This window comes from Raphanus sativus, chromosome 8 (assembly GCF_000801105.2).
Source record: "Raphanus sativus cultivar WK10039 chromosome 8, ASM80110v3, whole genome shotgun sequence".
NCBI lineage: Eukaryota > Viridiplantae > Streptophyta > Magnoliopsida > Brassicales > Brassicaceae > Raphanus > Raphanus sativus.
The window spans coordinates 2,036,712-2,053,774 of NC_079518.1; the positions used below are offsets into that span (position 1 = coordinate 2,036,712).

Here is a 17,063-nt window from a genome sequence, read left to right on the forward strand (position 1 = left end):
ATTAAATATCAAGAAATATAATTGGTTACGGCCTAGATTTTATAAAAATTATATTTCTTAAAAATATAAAAAAATATATCCGTCCTTTTAAGGGCATATCACAATTTTGGTTCAAATTTTTGAAAAAATCGATTTATGGATGCGTGTTATGAGTATTTTATTCGGGGTGAGTGCGAGTTGGTAGATTTTGAGTTGTGAGTACCTGCCGACCCGAAAAGTATTTTAGAAAATAAAAATAAAAAGTAAAGTAAACACTTTTCTAAAAGTATGTTAATTTAAAAAAAAAATTAAAATATATGGTTTTTATTATAAATATATTTTTATATTTTTATGATAATAAAATAAAAATAATTATTTTAAAAAAGTTTATAACCCCCGGAAAATTGCAAAATTAAATGGGGCAGGTGCCGGTATAAATTATTTGTTTGCGGGTTGTGCGGATCATATTTTTTGACCAAAACAAAATTGAAACTCGCGAATTGACGGGTTTGACCAGCAACCCAATCCTACCGGATCAATTTTTTAAATTGCTATTATTTAATGAAATATATTTTGATTAAGATTTATACATAAATGTGATTAAAAATACAAATATAATCACAAAAAATCACAAATATGAAAATTAAATCAAAACAAAAAATATACCCGCCCTTTAAGGGCGGGTCAGAATCTAGTTGTGGATTGTTTCTGAACCTTCTGGTTGACACAGAGACTTTTAGACCTGTCTTTGTTGCTGTTGGGTTCAGTTTGGGTTCGTGTCCAAACATTAACCTTGGAGTGTTGCCCTCTGTGTCTATCCACGCCCGAACCTGAAAAAATTCCGACACAGAGAAAAGCTTAGAGCTCTGGTTAGTAATGGCGGGATTGGCAATTTCACCTCCTCTCAGTCTCACCTTCTCTTCTCGAACAAGAAACGCTAAACCCACTTCGTATCTATCTCACAATCAAAGGTACTCTTATCGCAATCACACGATTTACATCGCTTTAATTGTGCACTCGTTCCATTGTAAGTTCTACTTTTATGACCCTAAAGTTTCTGTCTTTTCTTTGTTTTATTTGATTTGATTTGTGTGAAGAAATCTTACAAGGCGTATAGTTTCTGCTCTTCCGAGTCCTTATGGTGATTCATTGAAAGCTGGTAACTTTTAAAGCCTCTTTTGATTATTTGTTGTTTGGGTTTTAGGAGAAGTTAGAACTGAGTTTGATTTTTTGATGCTGGAGAAGTAATTTGTTTTGAGTTGATGTGTGTGTCTGAGAGATTTGGGTTGTGTTTGATGATGCTTTTCAGGACTTTCCAGTAATGTCTCCGGCAACAAGGATCCTCGTAGCATTGATCCAAGGTCATCTCTGTTTCTACTCTCGCTGTATATGTATCTCACTGTCCTGTGTTTTTCTAGATTTATTTGTCATAACTAATTTCAACCGACACACATTGTTGTGTTTCACATGCCTACCAGAGGCTATATACGGTTGCAAAATACGGTTGATGTGTAGCTCAACCTTTATCAATGTGTCTAACTGAGTTTATTTTATGTATTGTTGTAATGTAAATAGATTTGGAGTGATAGAGGCGAAAAAAGGAAACCCGCCTGTAATGCCATCAGTGATGACACCTGGAGGACCTTTGGACCTTTCTTCTGTGCTATTCCGCAACCGCATAATCTTCATCGGACAACCAATCAACGCACAGGTTGCTCAGCGTGTCATATCTCAGCTTGTTACCCTCGCTTCTATTGATGATAAATCCGACATCTTGGTTAGCTTCCTCAATTAACTTATATATTTCATCTCACCTGCCTTTTTTTTTTTAAAGTACTGATAAGTGTTGTCTGCTTTAGATATACTTGAATTGTCCGGGAGGCAGCACCTACTCCGTCTTAGCAATCTATGACTGTATGTCTTGGGTAAGTTCCTTTCCCCATGATGATATTATGTTCACACAGAAACTCTTTAAGTATATTATTAACCTGTTGAGATTCGCTATGTTTTTAGATAAAGCCTAAAGTTGGAACAGTAGCGTTTGGAGTAGCAGCGAGTCAAGGAGCACTTCTTCTTGCTGGAGGTGAGAAAGGGATGCGCTATGCAATGCCAAACACTCGTGTCATGATACATCAACCTCAAACTGGATGCGGAGTATGATGCCTCTTTTAACTTCTCCTTGTTAGTACTTGGAAGCGTATATGCAAATGAACTTAAAAACTGATTTTGTTTCACTTAAATTTCGCAGGGACATGTGGAGGACGTGAGGAGACAGGTGAATGAAGCCATTGAAGCACGACAAGTAAGTCTTGGTTTTAAGAATATGGAAGGTCAAGTTCTTTGGAGCTATAAAACATCTGATTGAGATCTCTTTGGTTGTTGTCTCGTGCTTGCAGAAAATTGACAGGATGTATGCAGCTTTCACTGGACAGCCTCTTGAGACAGTGCAGCAGTACACCGAAAGAGATCGTTTCTTATCGGCTTCTGAGGTAACGATGATACCAACCAAATCTAATACAGCTCATCATTTTGTACCATTGTTGGATTTTGCAGATTGATATTTTCTGGTTATTTTCTAATGCAGGCGCTTGAGTTCGGCCTTATCGATGGTCTACTGGAAACAGAATACTAAAGCAACGTGCAAGACAATGCATAGATGCAGCTTCATTGCATGTTCAAACCCTTTCCATTTCAATTGAATATGAACATTACTTGTTTACTATATATTCAGTTATATGTAATCAAATCATATGCAAATGCAATGGCCAATGCGTCTATGTTGTTTGGATAGCAATTCTTTTTAACATTATTACTGTTTTTGTCAGAACAAAATGTGAACAAATTTGCAATAATGATGGTTGAATTAGTAGCTCCTAAAATGTCTTCTTATGAACGACATATATATGTGTACTCTCCACAAACCAAAAACTAATCTCTGAGGCTCTGCTCTCTATAACCATCTGCACCTTGACAATCATATCATCAAACGCCTGTCAAGAAAAAAATCCAGTTTCTTCCCATTAGCAGAAGGTAACCAATGGCTGACTCAATCCAAAGTAACAAAATCCAGGTCAAAGGAGAAGAGACTTGCCATAGTTTTGGCGCACTCCTGTAAATTTATGGATTGCCTTGAGAAGGGAACCATATCTCATATACTTCAAGGATCCCATATGTCTTTTATCAACAAACAAACAAGAAAATGCCAACCGAATGAGATTCAGCTCTCAAGATATAAAGAGGTAATGATGACTAAAGATTTCATAGAATAAAAGAGTAGAAAAGCACGTACACGATCTCAGTGTATCGAAGTCTCCAAGCAGGGAAACCAAGGTGGCTCCTCACAGGTCCATAAACCAGCATCAGATCAGGCACGCGTACGTTCTCACCTGTGCCAGAGTTTTTTAGATTCATCACTTTCGTTTCAACAGTTATTTTGAGTTTTAAAACGAGAGAGAATCAACACAACACAGACCAACAACTCTTAATGCTTCGTTCAAATGGGACTCTGTGAAAACGTTGTCCCCTTCTTCATCCTTCTCAGGATGGTTGTTGGATTTCAAGTGTTTCTCAAGTAGTATGTTGGCTGCCTTCACAACAGCTTCTTTATTGTCAGATGATGAAATGAACTCTATATCAATAATGCCCTTCCGGTCAGGAGAGATGTCCTTTTCACCAGTCTCCTATTAAAAAAAAAAAAAGAAAACAGACATTGTGCAGGTAGGTAAAGTAGCAATCTAAATAGCTCCATTTGTGATCATCATCATACCTGTAATAACATTGAACCCGGGACCATTTCAAGGATCATATCCTTGGACTTCTTCAATAAACCTAAGAAGAAGCAAACTTTCAGACATCATATGTATTAATGAAGGAAGAATTAGAGATGATTTGATAATGGTATCTTTACCTTGGGAGTCAAATAGACCAACTTGTTTCACTCCAATGGTTTTTAGCCACTGTAAAAGATCAATAACCTTGGAAACATCTCGAGCTACTTCGATATCCACAACAACAGCTAGACACCGGAGTTTCTCAATGTCGATGGCACTGTACTTTTGAATCAATCCTAACGAGATGGCATTGCTTAGGATTGCCTCAAAGATGCCAGAGACGATGTGCCATAAGCTCACAACTATGTGTATGAAACGCCATAGCAAATCAAGACCAAGATCACCAATCTGTGTGTGGGATATACAAAACAATTTCAGACACAACCAGATGAATTACAAATAACTAATTTCACATGATCTAAGCACGTCTGAGGCAACACCAAACTGTTCTTGATCACTTAGTTTTATAAGCCAAGCCTTAAAGTTACTACTAGTAAACTAAAAAGTCCCAAAAAGAATATATAACAATTAAGGAGAGAACTCACTTGACCAATCCAGAAACTCAGGAGCGGCATCAGGTCATTGAAATCCATATTTCTGAAAATTACAGACAAACACACAAACAGAACCAGAACAAATAAGATTGGTTTGCAGCAAGCATATGAAGGACAAACAAAAAACATCTGTTAATAGGCATATAAAGCAGAATTAACACACAAAAAATAAAGGACAGATCGAAGAGAAACATAGACGCACACGAGAAGTGTCTGTCTCGGTAAACAACAAATAAACCAATCGAGCTATATCCTAAAAACTAATTCGGGGAAAGAAAGAAAGAAAGAAAGAAAGAACTTTGGGAGGTGAGGAGAGGAAAGGAACACACTTTCGAGGGTCTGTTAGCCTCTGGATCAGACCCAGAATCCAAACTTTGGGTGGTTAGTTCGCTTAAACCTTGGGCAAATTAAGTGTGTTGCGAAATTAACTCTCTCTATCTGAGCGTCTTCTGTGGTTCAAACTCTTTTAACAAGTTTAAGTGTCGTCTCTAACTCTTTACTTGTCATGGTTTTGTTGTGACTTTGTGAATCACCTTTTTTCTTCAACGTGAATCACATTTTCTTTTGTTGCCTTTTATCAATGATTTAATACAAAAAACATAAAACCAGACTAACCCAACATAAACATAATATTATGAAGAATTACAACAAGATAAAACCGATCAACAATCTCTTGCTTGGTCAGAATATAAAGACTCATTAGGCCAAAAGAAGAGAAGGCATCATCCATGATAACACACTCAAGAGAGTAGCTTACAAAGTATGTGTTAACTAATTGAAAAGGTGAGTAGTAGGCACTAGGCACACACACACTCTATTGAGTCGAGTCTTCAGGGAACCTAGGATCAAACCCTGAAGAATGCACAGAACCAGCAGCTGTACCACCAGACCCACGTTGCAGCTCAAGCACAAGCCATCGAACCGCTCTACTCATCTGTTCCAGCCTCACTGCACTAATTGGAGGGAGACTAGTCGCAGCACCAACAGTCGCTGTTGTTTGGCCTCCTGAGTTATTATTATTATTACCTGTTGTTGTTGTTGTTGTTAAACCAGTAGCCTCATCAACCAAACACTCGGATCCAATCCTCTGCTTCACTGACTCCACAAACTCCTCAGCTTGATCGCAAGCCACACGGAACAGCTCCCACTTCTCCTTGAAATTCTCCAACGCAGCATCGGTGAGAGAAGCTTTTACCCCGCCTGCACTCTCCTTGGACTCCAGAACATCAGCTGAAGCGATAACGAACTTCTCGTAAGCCTTGTTCAACGAGTCCACAATGTTATCCATTTTACCTTCTCCTCCTACCACTTCGAAATCTGCTCACATCAAGTTACCAATCAAGTATGAGATTTCAAAACCTCTAAAACAATCGATTTCTCTACAGAATCAACAAGCAAGAGCCCCCAGTAAAGTCTAAAACTTTAGAAACAAGAACACTAATCACACACAAAAAACTCTGAATTGGTTCTATCTATGCTTAGTAAAAGTCTAAAACTTTAGGCATTGAAACAAGAACCCTAAACAAAAACAAACAAAAAAACTCTGAATTGGATAGAATGAGAGAAATCAAAATCCTAGGAAGAAAAAACTGCAACGCCGTAGCAACGGGAAGCTAAAAGATTACATCTTTGTTACAAGAACTTCACATGTTCGATTGCTTCTGAAACTTACCGGAGCTGAAACGGAGAGACGATGATTGTTTCTCTCTTTCTCTCGCTCTTTGTATATATGGTTAGGCTTATTGTTACAACAAGACCGGGTTTGATACAAACCTAACCGGGATAAACCAGATAGGTGCATTATTTTTTTTTGTCAACCCATTTCATTAGCTTATCCAAAAATATATTACATACTTCTACTTTTTTTTCTCTTGCTACCTTTTTATTGAATAAATGTTAAACTTTATTCAAGATAAAAGTTAAATACCAAAATCCATATGTCTACAAATACTTTTCTTGAGAGATTTTCTTTATTGACAGAGTATCATTTCAAAAAAAAATTATTAACATTATCAAATCTCACAACCCAATTTTTGTGACTCAAACTACTAAATTTTTGAAAATATAATATCAAAACATGTTTTCTTCTACTAAAATACAGGGATTGATTATTTTAGTACTTTTAAAAGTTGATCAGATGCTAACTTTGCATGATGCAAGTCTTAAAATTATAGTTGTCAATAATCTAAACTAAATGATTTTAATTATTTTAAAAAATTTCAACTTTTTAACATATGTACGGTTAATTATGATATTTACTATTATTTAAAAATATTACATAGACGATTTTGTAAACGGTAATTTTATCTATTTATTAAAAAAATACATTTGACTATACTATTTTGATTAGCCATATGAAATTTACTTTTTACCATATTCTTTAGAGCATATTGTATTGTTATCTATTTTAACTTTTTCCGTAATATATGTAATTTGCATATTATAGAATTTGAACTTCATATTTCCTTGATGTGAATGCATTAATAAACTCTTATATTTAAATGTTGGATTAATAATACTTCCATTTAATTTTCAACTTTAAAAAGGAAAATGAGTTATGGCTTATACCAACTTAAAGCCTCTTTTATTTTCTTTTCCATAGTATACACAACTGCATTTTATGGAGTTTACACCTTATTTTGTTGGTGTTGACTCATCAATAAACTTTTTTTTTTGGCAAACAAATACGATTCATATATCTAAACGGAACGGAACTACAAAGTCGAGATCAAGTTTTGAAGAGACTCATCAATAAACTATTAGTCAAACTATTGGGCTTTGGATACTTCCACTTAATTTTCAACTTTAAAAAGGAAAAAAATTTATGGTCATTGGAAAAGAATTGATAACATTTTCTATTCTTAGATTGACTCCTGAAAAAATAATAAATGTCCAAAAACAGAATAATAATAAATAAATATATGTGTGTGTAAGTAATGTACGTAACGTCTTGAAAGTGTGGACCTTTCCTTTCGTCTGAGTTTCCGAGTTTACTCGTGTCTGAAAGACCTTCCAGAAGAGCTAATAAAAATCCACACTTTTTTTTGTTGTCTCTTTCTCTAATACTTTCTCACCAAACACATCTCTCCATTGACACTTTTCTTGACCTAACTCCTCCCCTCCGCATTGCTCGATTTCGTCTGTCTCTCCAAACAACAACCAAAAAAATCTATGGCTCTGAGGTGTTTACCCATCTGGGTTTGTCCCCAAACGCCTCACCGTTACCCTCTTGCGGGTCTCCACCGCCGTCGCGTCGTCTCCCTCTTGGAATGCTCCTCCTCTGCTGCTTCCCAGGGAGCCGTCACTGCCGTTGAAGGCGACGGCCGTGAGCTCTTCAAGAAGCCTTCTGATGAAATGGGTCTGGTTCAGGAGGCAAAGTCGGTTGCTTTTCACAGAGACTTGAGCATGCTTCCTAGTGAGTCGACTCGTTCATTTTATCTCTTAGTTTCATTGACACGTGGTTTTTAAATGGTCTTCACATTGATAGTGTTGATTGGTTGTTTGTGTTTATGTGATCATGCAATCTGAGATTGTGATTGTTAGGGGGAGACTGTTTGGATGGATTTTAGATTTGTGGGATCCTTTGTTTTAGGCAGGCAGATGAGAGATCATTGCTGGTAGAGATGCTGTTGTGGTGGATCATTTAGGAATCTTTGTTTTCACATTTTCTACCACTAGCCTAGATATTTGTCAGAAGAGCTAACAATGATCATGTCCTTGCTTAGGTTGTTTACATTAAAACTTTGAACACAATTGTATTTGGAATTATTTTCCTCTAGATTTATGTATTTAAGAGTTTTTTTTCAGATGTTCTGAAATGAGGTTTATGTATGTTTTGATTCTAAGAATGGTATATGTCTTTTGACATAAGATTCCTTCTTTTTTTTTTTACTATATTCGTAGCTGCATTTGATGTGTTTCAGATTTGATCTTTCTTTGGTGTCCTCTAGTCTCGTAAATGCATCAATCATTGCCATTTTGCATAGCAACATAAGGCTTGCTTTGCTACACACATTTATCGATTCTTTTAATTTCTTCCATATTAGCAAGCTGCATTTGATTTGGTGTTTCAGATTCAGTCTTCCTTGTCGTGTAGTCTCATAAATATATCAATCATTGTCATTTGCGTCAGCTGCTGCTTAGGGCTTGTTACACATGTATCGGTTTTGTTCAACACCAAAATCTTAATTTCTTCCATATTAGTAGCTGCACTGAATGTTTTCAGATTCAATCTTTCTTGTCGTGTAAGTCTCATGGACCATTGATTATTTAGGGCTTTGCTGCATGTGTTATCCTATCCATTTTTAGTGAGACAACAAATGTTGTTAATACATAGTAACGTACTTCTCCCAGAAGTATTATAAAACTCAAATGCATTGTCTCTGTCTCATGGCCTCATTATTATTGATCTTCTTACTTTTTTTCTTATCTCTCTCCCCATTTCAATCCCTAACACTTATGAGTTCATTACAGAACCGCTAAGTGCAAACAGCCTGTACTCTTCTGCTGGAGATGATTCAAAAGTGCGAATTTCTTTTCAGGTGAAGTCTTACTTTACTCACCTAACTGCAAATATGTCTGTTTCATTCATTTGCTTGTGTGTTTACATGCAACTCTCCTCCAATTGCAGGGCATACCAGGTGCATATAGCGAGACAGCAGCGCTAAAAGCATATCCAAATTGTGAAACTGTGCCTTGTGAACACTTTGAAACTGCGTTCCAGGTTTATTATTCCTTTAGATAGAGTAAAGTATGGTTGCTTTATTATGTTTTCATTTGATTTTTTTTCAGGCTGTTGAGCTTTGGTTGGTGGATAAAGCAGTGCTACCGATTGAGAACTCAGTAGGTGGTAGTATCCACCGTAATTATGATCTCCTTCTTCGTCATAGGCTTCACATTGTCCAAGAAGTCCATCTGCATGTGAATCATTGTCTCTTAGGCGTGCCTGGTGTTACAAAGGAACAGATTAAACGCGTTCTAAGCCATCCTCAGGTTCATCTTCTTCTTCTTCTTCACCCATTGCCTCGAAACTCTTCTAAGTTCACTGATGTTTGAGTACTTTTGCTTTCTTCTTTCTCCCCAGGCGCTTGATCAATGTGTGAATTCACTTAACGATTTAGGCATACAGAGAATCTCTGCAAAAGACACTGCTACTGCTGCTCAGGTAACAGCTTTGAGATTATGAGTCTTTTTTTTTTTTTAAGTTCAGATTACAGATAATGGAGAACGTTAAGTGTTTTCTTCAGACTGTTGCTTCAAGCGGGAAGAAGGACATAGGAGCAATAGCGAGTGTACGAGCTGCAAACATATATGGTCTAGATATTCTTGCCGAGAACATACAGGTAACAAGTTGAATGGTTCATGACTTAGAAGATCGATGAAACATATTTTGATTATCTGCAATCTTTTACGTTTGATGTTCTCAGGATGATGCTAACAATATGACTCGTTTTCTGATACTTGCGAGAGAGCCTATGATTCCAAGAACAGATCGACCATATAAGGTAATATTCCAAATCAGCTGAAACTTTTAATTAGTCCTAGTACTAGTAACAGTAATGCTACTGCTTTGTGTGTCAGACAAGTATTGTGTTCTCGCTGGAAGAAGGTCCTGGTGTGCTGTTCAAGGCCTTGGCTGTTTTTGCATTAAGAAGCATTAACTTATCCAAGATAGAAAGTCGTCCGCAAAGAAGAAGACCGCTAAGAGTAGTTGATGGTTCTAACAATGGAAGCGCCAAGTAAGTATAGTTTGTTTAGTTCTTCTAACGCACAACATCATGATCACATTTTTTTTTAATGAGAAAATTAGTTGACTGTTGTTTTTGTGAACAGGTCCTTTGATTACTTGTTCTACATTGATTTTGAAGCTTCCATGGCTGAAATACGCGCTCAGCACGCCCTTGGCCATCTACAGGTATCAGTCCTCAGCAAACCACAGAGCTTTTATCGCCAGTCTCATGTCTCTACCCGATTCTAATGATCTTGTCTTTTGGTTCTTACAGGAATTCACAAGTTTCATCCGTGTACTCGGGTGTTATCCCATGGATTTAGTCAGATAACCGAGACTTGCATGTGGCCATACTGTGCAGAAGAACCATGTGAATATAAACAAACAGAGGAACCAGTTTTATGGCTTTGGTTATTATACCGCAAGACTCTTTTCTTTTCACCATTCTCTCATCTTCAAACTCTTCATTGCTGAGACAAACAGTTATTAATCTAGCTTATTGTTAAGAACATGATTTTGTACATTTAAATTCTTAAGTTCAGTGGATACTTTTGACATTTCTCATGTTTTAGTCATCGTTTAACTCTGATTTAGTCTCATAATATTCATCACATTGTTGTGAACTTGTGATGGACACTACTAGAGCCAGAAATAATGCCCATATTGGAGATCAGATGTTTAACAAGAACCAGATGTCCGTCACAAGTTATCTAATTCCTTCTTTAATTTGGTATCGTCCACTTTGGTGCTAAACCTTCACTGTTTATTTGTTCATAGAAAAGTTTCTTTTCAAAAAAAATCTCATATTAAGTAGAATTTGACCAAGTATATATCTCAAATGTGAGACATGGATTGCCAATTTCTTCTAACGATTACATGTTGGGGTAACACATCATCACAGCATGTAACAATAACATTTAGGAACACAGGTTTTACACAAAACATTGCCCCAACAAAGTCACAAGAGACTCTACTAAAATGGACACTACAAACAAAACAACGAATCACAAAATTTTGATAAAAAATACAATTTGTTTATGAAACCTAGAATGGTAACGCAACCGTGGTAAAAAAAAAATGAAAAATCACCAGAATGGTAACAAAACACAAGTTACAAGAATCATAACACTGGCACAGAAGCCTCTTGAGAAACTCCTTGAGGAGGTTTCACCAGCTGCAACTTGAGTCGAATTCACCACCGTCTGTGTCTTGTTCCCAACCTTCTTGCTGCACCAAATGAGCCAACATCAAGTGAATAAATAAACACACAAAAGACAGAAGTAATAAGAATTTTTAATATCACAAACTTTCTTACCTTCCTGGGAAAATGCAGCTTCCATGACCTGAAAAAACATACACATTCTCTTGATAAGTAAACCAATCACTCTCCTCTCTAACAACAAAAGAAACATTACAAACAAAGAAGAAAAGAGCTTTTACTTGGGTCTGTAGTAGTGATCATTGCAACACCTTTGAAGTCACAAGAACCAGAAGCTCTCCCTTCCTTCTGGTAATAACTATTAAAAGCAAAAGAAGCATGCCCCTTCACATTATTCGGCTGGTAACAACTCTCCCCAGGCTGAATCTCGCTGCAGTTCGCTCTCCCCGGCCCACAAGCCCAATCCAACGCCGCCTGAAGCGTCTTCCCATCAACCCCATCCATAGCAACGCAGTACGTCTTGTTCGTAGTATCATTCGCCAAGAACGTCCCGCTTCCAGAGACATGAAGCAGATAAATTGGGGTAGTGTTCCCATAGAACAGCCCCCAGCTAGCTTCGCTAACCGGAGGCGCCCTCTTATCCTCGTTAAACAGCTCGTAAATATAAACACTCGGCGTCATCTCAGGGTGCAGAGGAGTTCCCGTTCTATCGAACACGTGCTTGATCAAGTTGGAGTTGTACGTATCAGCGTTATCTATAGTAGCGTGCGGCTCTTGTTTATCCCCGCTCGAAGGCCAACCCGTCTCGGTTACAAGCACGACCACGTCAGACACGTTAAGATTCTTCATAGATACGTAAGCAGCGTCCACCATAGCGTCGAGGACGTTGGTGTAATGCAGCAGAGTGTTGGGGTCAACCATCTCTTTAGCAGGAGTCAACGGCTCGAACAAGCAGTTATCTAACGGCACCACGCCTTTGTTCTGCATATAGACGTAGTAAGGATAGAGATTCATCATCAGCGGAGAGCCCGTCTTGGACAAGAACCGAAGCAAGGGGGTTATAACCGAGAGCCAAGTCTGGTTAAAGTAAGCCTGAGAAGGAGGGAACGTGTCCATCATGATGGACGCGGCGTGAGGGGTGGAGACTTTGATCAGAGTGTGGAGGTTCGAAGCGACGAGAGCGTTGTAGAGAGACTCGATGGCGGGCAACAGGAGAGGAGCTGAAGAAGGTACGGTGGTCAAGACCTCGTCTCCGACGGAGATCGCCGTGATTAAGGTTTCCGGGTAGTAAGCGACGACGTTGCGGCCGATCCACGACGCGGCGGTGGCGTTGGAGGATCCGATGGCGAGGAGCTGGTTGTTTGGGACGCTGATGATGACGCGTATCTTGGTTTTGGAGAGGGCTTTGAGGAGGTCTGGATCGGCGTCGTATAGGCGGATGTGGTTTATTTTCTGGGTCTGGAGGAACTTGACGAGGTCCGGAGGAGGGAGGAGGGAGGAGAGGTCGGTGCCGATGTTGAATCCGACGAATGGGTCTCTGTCTTGTTCCTGTATCTTGTTGTCTTGCGATAAAGGCCACGACTTTGCTGCGAAAAAGAAAGAAAAATCGAAACTTTGGCAAAAAAATTATTGCAAAAGCTTTGTCGGAAACTGAACTAGGTAACATGTCGGGAACTTACCGGAAATAGAAAGAGTGAAGATTACAATGAAGAAGAAGGAGAGGAGAGGAGGGACGGTGGTGGAAGACATGCTAGTGACTGGCATTGAAGAGGAGATTGAGCTTGTTGAACTGATTCTGCAACTCTTCTGATTCGGATTCAGACTCGGCTATAGATCCTTGCATTATCTTTCAGTAGATTTCGTTACTGTTTGGTTTGAGATAAGAGAAGAGAGATTTAGACATAATGTTAGTTAAGGGGTTTAGTGCTTAAAAGATTTATGTCTCTCTATCTGACTATCTGTGCTTCACGTGAATACACTCTGCTCGCTCCTCTCCCCCACACAAGCTCGTTGAATTTCAGACAGAGGTAAATAACGGTAATGCCCTTCAGTAGTGATAGAAAGTGCCAGCTGGACATCACTATATTTCGAGTACACTAAAGTATTATTCAAAAATAATAAAATTTTAAAAGTATTATTCAAAATAATGAAAATTTTCGTACCGTATTATAGTATTTAAGTGACAACATTTCAAAATTGAAAAACTTTCCATAAAAGTGCTTTTATTACTTTACATATATCAAAAAGTTCATTTGTATTTTTGGTTATTAATAATTAGTTTCTAACTTTCTAGTATTGCCTTGAAATGTTGGTGTTGACCGCATGTGATTAAAAAAGTGGGAAAATAAAAGAAGATTATAACGCCCTTTAGTGAAATTTTACTATTAGGTATGACCGTATGAGTTTTCTCTCTTATTCAGTTATTATTGAAAATGTTCATCAAAAACGTTGAAATACGAGTTGAGGGAAATAAAGAGAGAATACAACAACTCCATGCCTTTTGTTTTGTTGAGTAGCAAAAAATACATTGAGTAGAAGTAGCCCATTTTATTTATTTTGTTGATGAGATAACACATTTCCTCCTCTCAACCAATAAACTAACTTAATAAATGCTTTTATAAAACCAAAACAACCAATATTGCGACAAGTTGTAAGTAAATAAGAAATTTTATTTATTTTGTTGGTGAAGATATTTCCTCCTCTCAACCAATAAACTTAATAAATGCAGCTTTTACAAAACCAAAACACGCAGTATTGCGACAAGTTGTAAGTAAGTAACAAATGTAACGTTCTACATGTATGTCATAGTCTAAGGAACATAGTGCTGCACTAGAAAGAAAAAAATTTATAAAACAGCAACCCGACAAAATTTGTTTATCAATATATCAGAGAGGTACATCTGGCGACTCTTTTGATTTTTCTCCTTTTTTTGTAACACTGGCAACTCTTTTGATATATAGAGGCAATCAAACAGAAGAAGAGGTCCAGCTTTCTAGAGAACTTGAATTCAAAACATTTGTTATAAGATTCTGACCATATGTCCTCTGCACATTGGCATATGCCACCAAACAATACTATAGTCGAGAGATGAAAAAACTATACAGTATTTCTATTTTTATTACATGCATCATGCGTGTAATAAAAACAATGTAAATTCAAAACAAAACTAATCAAATAAAAAAATCGCATTAAACGCAAACATTCATAATACTTCATGTAGTGGGCTTTTCTTCTTTCACCTGTCTCTCGATTCATATGTTTGGGCTCAAACTCATGCGCCTTGGGCTTTTTATACGCTCATTATCGTAACTTTCTGCCGACAAAAAAAAGATCGTTTCTGTACGACCATGTGTTTCCCATGGGTGTTAGGTTTACTTCACAATCGTTCCCCAAATAATTAATCTATCGGTCGTAAAGCGTCCGTGATGGAAACATTACATCACAGCCAGTAGCCGAGAAGTTGTCTCTCACTTGAGTCTTTTTTATAGGTACAGTGACGGACATTGTGAAAATTATCCGTGTCCAGTGGTGTCTGTCCTAGGTGTCTGTGTATCTGCTTCATCTTCGATCAGGTGAGTAACTGTCGCAGATGATCTATTTTCTTACATTTCGATGATTGTACTCTCGTTGATCGCACTCTAGATCTCATTTGAAAAACATTCTAGGGTTTGATTCTCATTCTCAGAATCATATTTTTATAATTGAATCTAGGTTAAATTTTGTATCGTTACTCTGGGTTTCATGCGATCTCAATGTTGATTGAGAAATATGTTTAAAGTTTGGATTTTTATTTTTATTATTGTAGAAAAAATGGCAGAGAAGGCAGAGTTGTTGGAGTGGCCAAAGAAGGATAAGCGTCGTTTTCTCCATGTTGTCTACCGCGTTGGTGATCTTGATCGCACTATCCAGTATCTCTCTTTCTCTCTGTTTCATTCATACAAACTATTTGTTGTTATTTCATTCTATGGAATGAACAGGAGTTAAAATTTATTTACTATTTACTAGGTTTTACACTGAGTGCTTTGGCATGAAGGTGTTGAGGAAAAGAGATGTCCCTGAGGAGAAGTACTCTAATGCTTTCCTTGGTTTTGGTCCTGAGACCTCCAACTTTGTCGTCGAGCTCACATACAGTATATGCTCCTACCCTATCTCTCTTGTTATTACTTGTTCTTATGAGAGTCTTTAACATGTTTTTTTTTATGTTTTATTACAGATTATGGTGTTAGCTCCTATGACATTGGGACTGGATTTGGGCATTTCGCCATTTCCACTCAAGATGTAAACTCTTCCCTCCTACTTTGATTTTTTTGTAGATTTCAAAGAATTCAGTATAATGCATGTGGGGTCCCCTGATCATGGAGAGTTTTGTTTTTTTCAGGTTGCCAAGATGGTTGAGACTGTCCGTGCCAAGGGCGGAAATGTCACCAGGGAGCCTGGTCCAGTCAAAGGTGGAAGCAGTGTCATTGCCTTTGTGAAGGACCCTGATGGTTACACTTTTGAGCTCATCCAGAGAGGTCCTACTCCTGAACCACTCTGTCAAGTCATGCTTCGTGTTGGTGATCTTGACCGTGCCATCCAGTTCTATGAGAAGGTAAGTGCACAGCAGTTGTAAATGGCTGTCTTTATGTTTTTGAACATTGCTGTTTTCTAGAAAGCTTTTATATCTCACTTTTGAAAAACCCTGCAGGCCCTAGGGATGAGACTCTTGAGGAGGATTGAGAGACCTGAATACAAGGTGAACTAATCAGTGGTGCTATGTAGACAAGTAATTTACTTTCTTGAGCTACGTTGTGACTTAACGATTATTTGTTTGGTCGGATGAAACAGTACACCATAGGCATGATGGGATATGCTGAGGAACATGAGTCGATAGTTTTGGAGCTGACTTACAACTACGGCGTGACTGAGTACACAAAGGGCAATGCATATGCACAGGTGTCAGACTTAGACTCTTGCTACTGTTTGCGTTCTTTTACTTTGATCGTTAACTCTTTTGGTCTAAATGTAATGAACAGATTGCAATAGGCACGGATGACGTGTACAAAAGCGGTGAAGTTGTGAAGATAATGAACCAAGAGCTAGGAGGAAAGATCACTAGAGAAGCCGGACCTCTTCCTGGACTCGGCACCAAGATTGTCTCGTTCCTCGATCCTGATGGCTGGAAAACTGTAAGTAACTGCACATTTGAGAAATAGATGAGTCTGTTCCAGTTGTCCGAAACCATATTAAGCTATTGTATTGAAGATTCTACCTAGATTCAGCCTTTGGTTTTCCTAAAAAGGTTTGTTTGGTGGTTAAAATGATCAGGTTCTGGTAGACAACGAAGATTTTCTGAAGGAACTGGAATGAGGAGAGAGAGGGATGATGATGGTCAAGAATAGATCACAGCTAAAAACGTTACCATAATAATAAAATATGTGATCTTTTGAAGTAGAGAAAAGACTTAGTATTTGATCTAAATAAGATGTTGGTGGTTCAGTACTTCACTTTTTGTGTGTCGTGTGCTATGTGCTTGTTCTTTTTTAACTTTTGAGCTAAAAACTCTGTTACGTTCCTGAATAAAATATACCCACCATCTGGTTTTGGTGTTTACCGGTTATGAATGGTCTAGTAGAATTCAAAATTTCTGTACCAAATTGGTAACTCGATTGAAGACCGGTTGTAATGGATAGAATGTCTACAACTCACAAGAAAGTTGTATCACAAAATGGCACAAAGATCAAACATTTCTTTTATGTTTTGCAAAACTATAGCATATGTTTATTTTGATTTTACAAAACTATAAAGGAAGAAGAAGATAATAGAACATACAC

The 17,063-nt window shown here is 37.7% G+C and overlaps 6 protein-coding genes across 10 annotated transcripts; 3 read left to right on the forward strand and 3 right to left on the reverse strand.

Moving 5' to 3' along the window:
• The first annotated feature begins 749 nt into the window (after positions 1-749).
• LOC108820630 (ATP-dependent Clp protease proteolytic subunit 6, chloroplastic) lies at positions 750-2,769 on the forward strand. The gene is made up of 9 exons (XM_018593616.2): positions 750-950; positions 1,077-1,138; positions 1,289-1,340; positions 1,555-1,756; positions 1,839-1,904; positions 1,993-2,133; positions 2,228-2,281; positions 2,376-2,468; positions 2,564-2,769. Exons 1-9 carry the CDS (start codon positions 856-858, stop codon positions 2,609-2,611), a joined length of 813 nt encoding a protein of 270 aa, XP_018449118.1. The 5' UTR covers positions 750-855; the 3' UTR covers positions 2,612-2,769.
• Positions 2,759-4,845, reverse strand: LOC108820633 (uncharacterized). Of its 3 annotated transcripts, none has more exons than XM_018593618.2 (8): positions 4,693-4,845; positions 4,355-4,406; positions 3,887-4,157; positions 3,746-3,807; positions 3,452-3,659; positions 3,269-3,365; positions 3,071-3,153; positions 2,759-2,969 (listed from the first exon to the last, which is right to left on the reverse strand). In XM_018593618.2, exons 2-8 carry the CDS (start codon positions 4,400-4,402, stop codon positions 2,962-2,964), a joined length of 777 nt encoding a protein of 258 aa, XP_018449120.1. In that variant the 5' UTR covers positions 4,403-4,406; positions 4,693-4,845; the 3' UTR covers positions 2,759-2,961. The 3 variants fall into 3 exon arrangements, with proteins under 3 accessions (XP_018449120.1, XP_018449121.1, XP_056848494.1); XM_018593619.2 differs by having other exon boundaries at positions 4,566-4,705; XM_056992514.1 differs by lacking the exon at positions 4,693-4,845 and adding an exon at positions 4,527-4,625.
• A 129-nt stretch (positions 4,846-4,974) lies between these two features.
• LOC108820635 (mediator of RNA polymerase II transcription subunit 32) lies at positions 4,975-6,146 on the reverse strand. Of its 2 annotated transcripts, none has more exons than XM_018593623.2 (2): positions 6,036-6,146; positions 4,975-5,680 (listed from the first exon to the last, which is right to left on the reverse strand). In XM_018593623.2, exon 2 carries the CDS (start codon positions 5,649-5,651, stop codon positions 5,178-5,180), a length of 474 nt encoding a protein of 157 aa, XP_018449125.1. In that variant the 5' UTR covers positions 5,652-5,680; positions 6,036-6,146; the 3' UTR covers positions 4,975-5,177. The 2 variants fall into 2 exon arrangements, with proteins under 2 accessions (XP_018449125.1, XP_018449126.1); XM_018593624.2 differs by having other exon boundaries at positions 5,989-6,074.
• A 1,020-nt stretch (positions 6,147-7,166) lies between these two features.
• Positions 7,167-10,648, forward strand: LOC108820626 (arogenate dehydratase/prephenate dehydratase 1, chloroplastic). Its single transcript, XM_018593610.2, has 10 exons — positions 7,167-7,778; positions 8,837-8,904; positions 8,994-9,086; positions 9,155-9,355; positions 9,447-9,527; positions 9,610-9,705; positions 9,790-9,867; positions 9,944-10,101; positions 10,196-10,277; positions 10,366-10,648. The coding sequence occupies exons 1-10, from the start codon at positions 7,535-7,537 to the stop codon at positions 10,420-10,422; spliced, it is 1,158 nt and encodes a 385-aa protein (XP_018449112.1). The 5' UTR covers positions 7,167-7,534; the 3' UTR covers positions 10,423-10,648.
• A 335-nt stretch (positions 10,649-10,983) lies between these two features.
• Positions 10,984-13,253, reverse strand: LOC108820621 (glucan endo-1,3-beta-glucosidase 1). Of its 2 annotated transcripts, none has more exons than XM_056992312.1 (4): positions 12,930-13,253; positions 11,532-12,836; positions 11,406-11,434; positions 10,984-11,314 (listed from the first exon to the last, which is right to left on the reverse strand). In XM_056992312.1, the coding sequence occupies exons 1-4, from the start codon at positions 13,012-13,014 to the stop codon at positions 11,177-11,179; spliced, it is 1,557 nt and encodes a 518-aa protein (XP_056848292.1). In that variant the 5' UTR covers positions 13,015-13,253; the 3' UTR covers positions 10,984-11,176. The 2 variants fall into 2 exon arrangements, with proteins under 2 accessions (XP_056848292.1, XP_018449102.2); XM_018593600.2 differs by having other exon boundaries at positions 10,984-11,318; positions 11,407-11,434; positions 12,930-13,252.
• A 1,517-nt stretch (positions 13,254-14,770) lies between these two features.
• On the forward strand, positions 14,771-16,849 carry LOC108820629 (putative lactoylglutathione lyase). The gene is made up of 9 exons (XM_056993220.1): positions 14,771-14,822; positions 15,055-15,158; positions 15,256-15,380; positions 15,464-15,528; positions 15,629-15,841; positions 15,938-15,985; positions 16,078-16,185; positions 16,266-16,418; positions 16,558-16,849. Exons 2-9 carry the CDS (start codon positions 15,061-15,063, stop codon positions 16,597-16,599), a joined length of 852 nt encoding a protein of 283 aa, XP_056849200.1. The 5' UTR covers positions 14,771-14,822; positions 15,055-15,060; the 3' UTR covers positions 16,600-16,849.
• The last annotated feature ends 214 nt before the right edge of the window (positions 16,850-17,063 follow it).

Bases quoted from the DNA above. Each gene is read 5' to 3' on its own strand.
- LOC108820630 (XM_018593616.2), top strand. From the start codon at position 856: ATGGCGGGATTGGCAATTTCACCTCCTCTCAGTCTCACCTTCTCTTCT. The intron at 1,139-1,288 runs GTAACTTTTAAA...GATGCTTTTCAG, and splicing joins TGGTGATTCATTGAAAGCTG to GACTTTCCAGTAATGTCTCC. The intron at 2,282-2,375 runs GTAAGTCTTGGT...TCGTGCTTGCAG, and splicing joins AAGCCATTGAAGCACGACAA to AAAATTGACAGGATGTATGC.
- LOC108820633 (XM_018593618.2), bottom strand. From the start codon at position 4,402: ATGGATTTCAATGACCTGATGCCGCTCCTGAGTTTCTGGATTGGTCAA. The intron at 3,808-3,886 runs GTAAAGATACCA...GCTTCTTCTTAG, and splicing joins TGGTCTATTTGACTCCCAAG to GTTTATTGAAGAAGTCCAAG. The intron at 3,366-3,451 runs GTCTGTGTTGTG...ACTCTGGCACAG, and splicing joins CGAAGCATTAAGAGTTGTTG to GTGAGAACGTACGCGTGCCT.
- LOC108820635 (XM_018593623.2), bottom strand. From the start codon at position 5,651: ATGGATAACATTGTGGACTCGTTGAACAAGGCTTACGAGAAGTTCGTT.
- LOC108820626 (XM_018593610.2), top strand. From the start codon at position 7,535: ATGGCTCTGAGGTGTTTACCCATCTGGGTTTGTCCCCAAACGCCTCAC. The intron at 7,779-8,836 runs GTGAGTCGACTC...AGTTCATTACAG, and splicing joins AGACTTGAGCATGCTTCCTA to AACCGCTAAGTGCAAACAGC. The intron at 9,528-9,609 runs GTAACAGCTTTG...TGTTTTCTTCAG, and splicing joins ACACTGCTACTGCTGCTCAG to ACTGTTGCTTCAAGCGGGAA.
- LOC108820621 (XM_018593600.2), bottom strand. From the start codon at position 13,014: ATGCCAGTCACTAGCATGTCTTCCACCACCGTCCCTCCTCTCCTCTCC. The intron at 11,435-11,531 runs GTAAAAGCTCTT...ATGTTTTTTCAG, and splicing joins GATCACTACTACAGACCCAA to GTCATGGAAGCTGCATTTTC. The intron at 11,319-11,406 runs GTAAGAAAGTTT...CATTTGGTGCAG, and splicing joins AGCTGCATTTTCCCAGGAAG to CAAGAAGGTTGGGAACAAGA.
- LOC108820629 (XM_056993220.1), top strand. From the start codon at position 15,061: ATGGCAGAGAAGGCAGAGTTGTTGGAGTGGCCAAAGAAGGATAAGCGT. The intron at 16,186-16,265 runs GTGTCAGACTTA...TGTAATGAACAG, and splicing joins AGGGCAATGCATATGCACAG to ATTGCAATAGGCACGGATGA. The intron at 16,419-16,557 runs GTAAGTAACTGC...TAAAATGATCAG, and splicing joins ATCCTGATGGCTGGAAAACT to GTTCTGGTAGACAACGAAGA.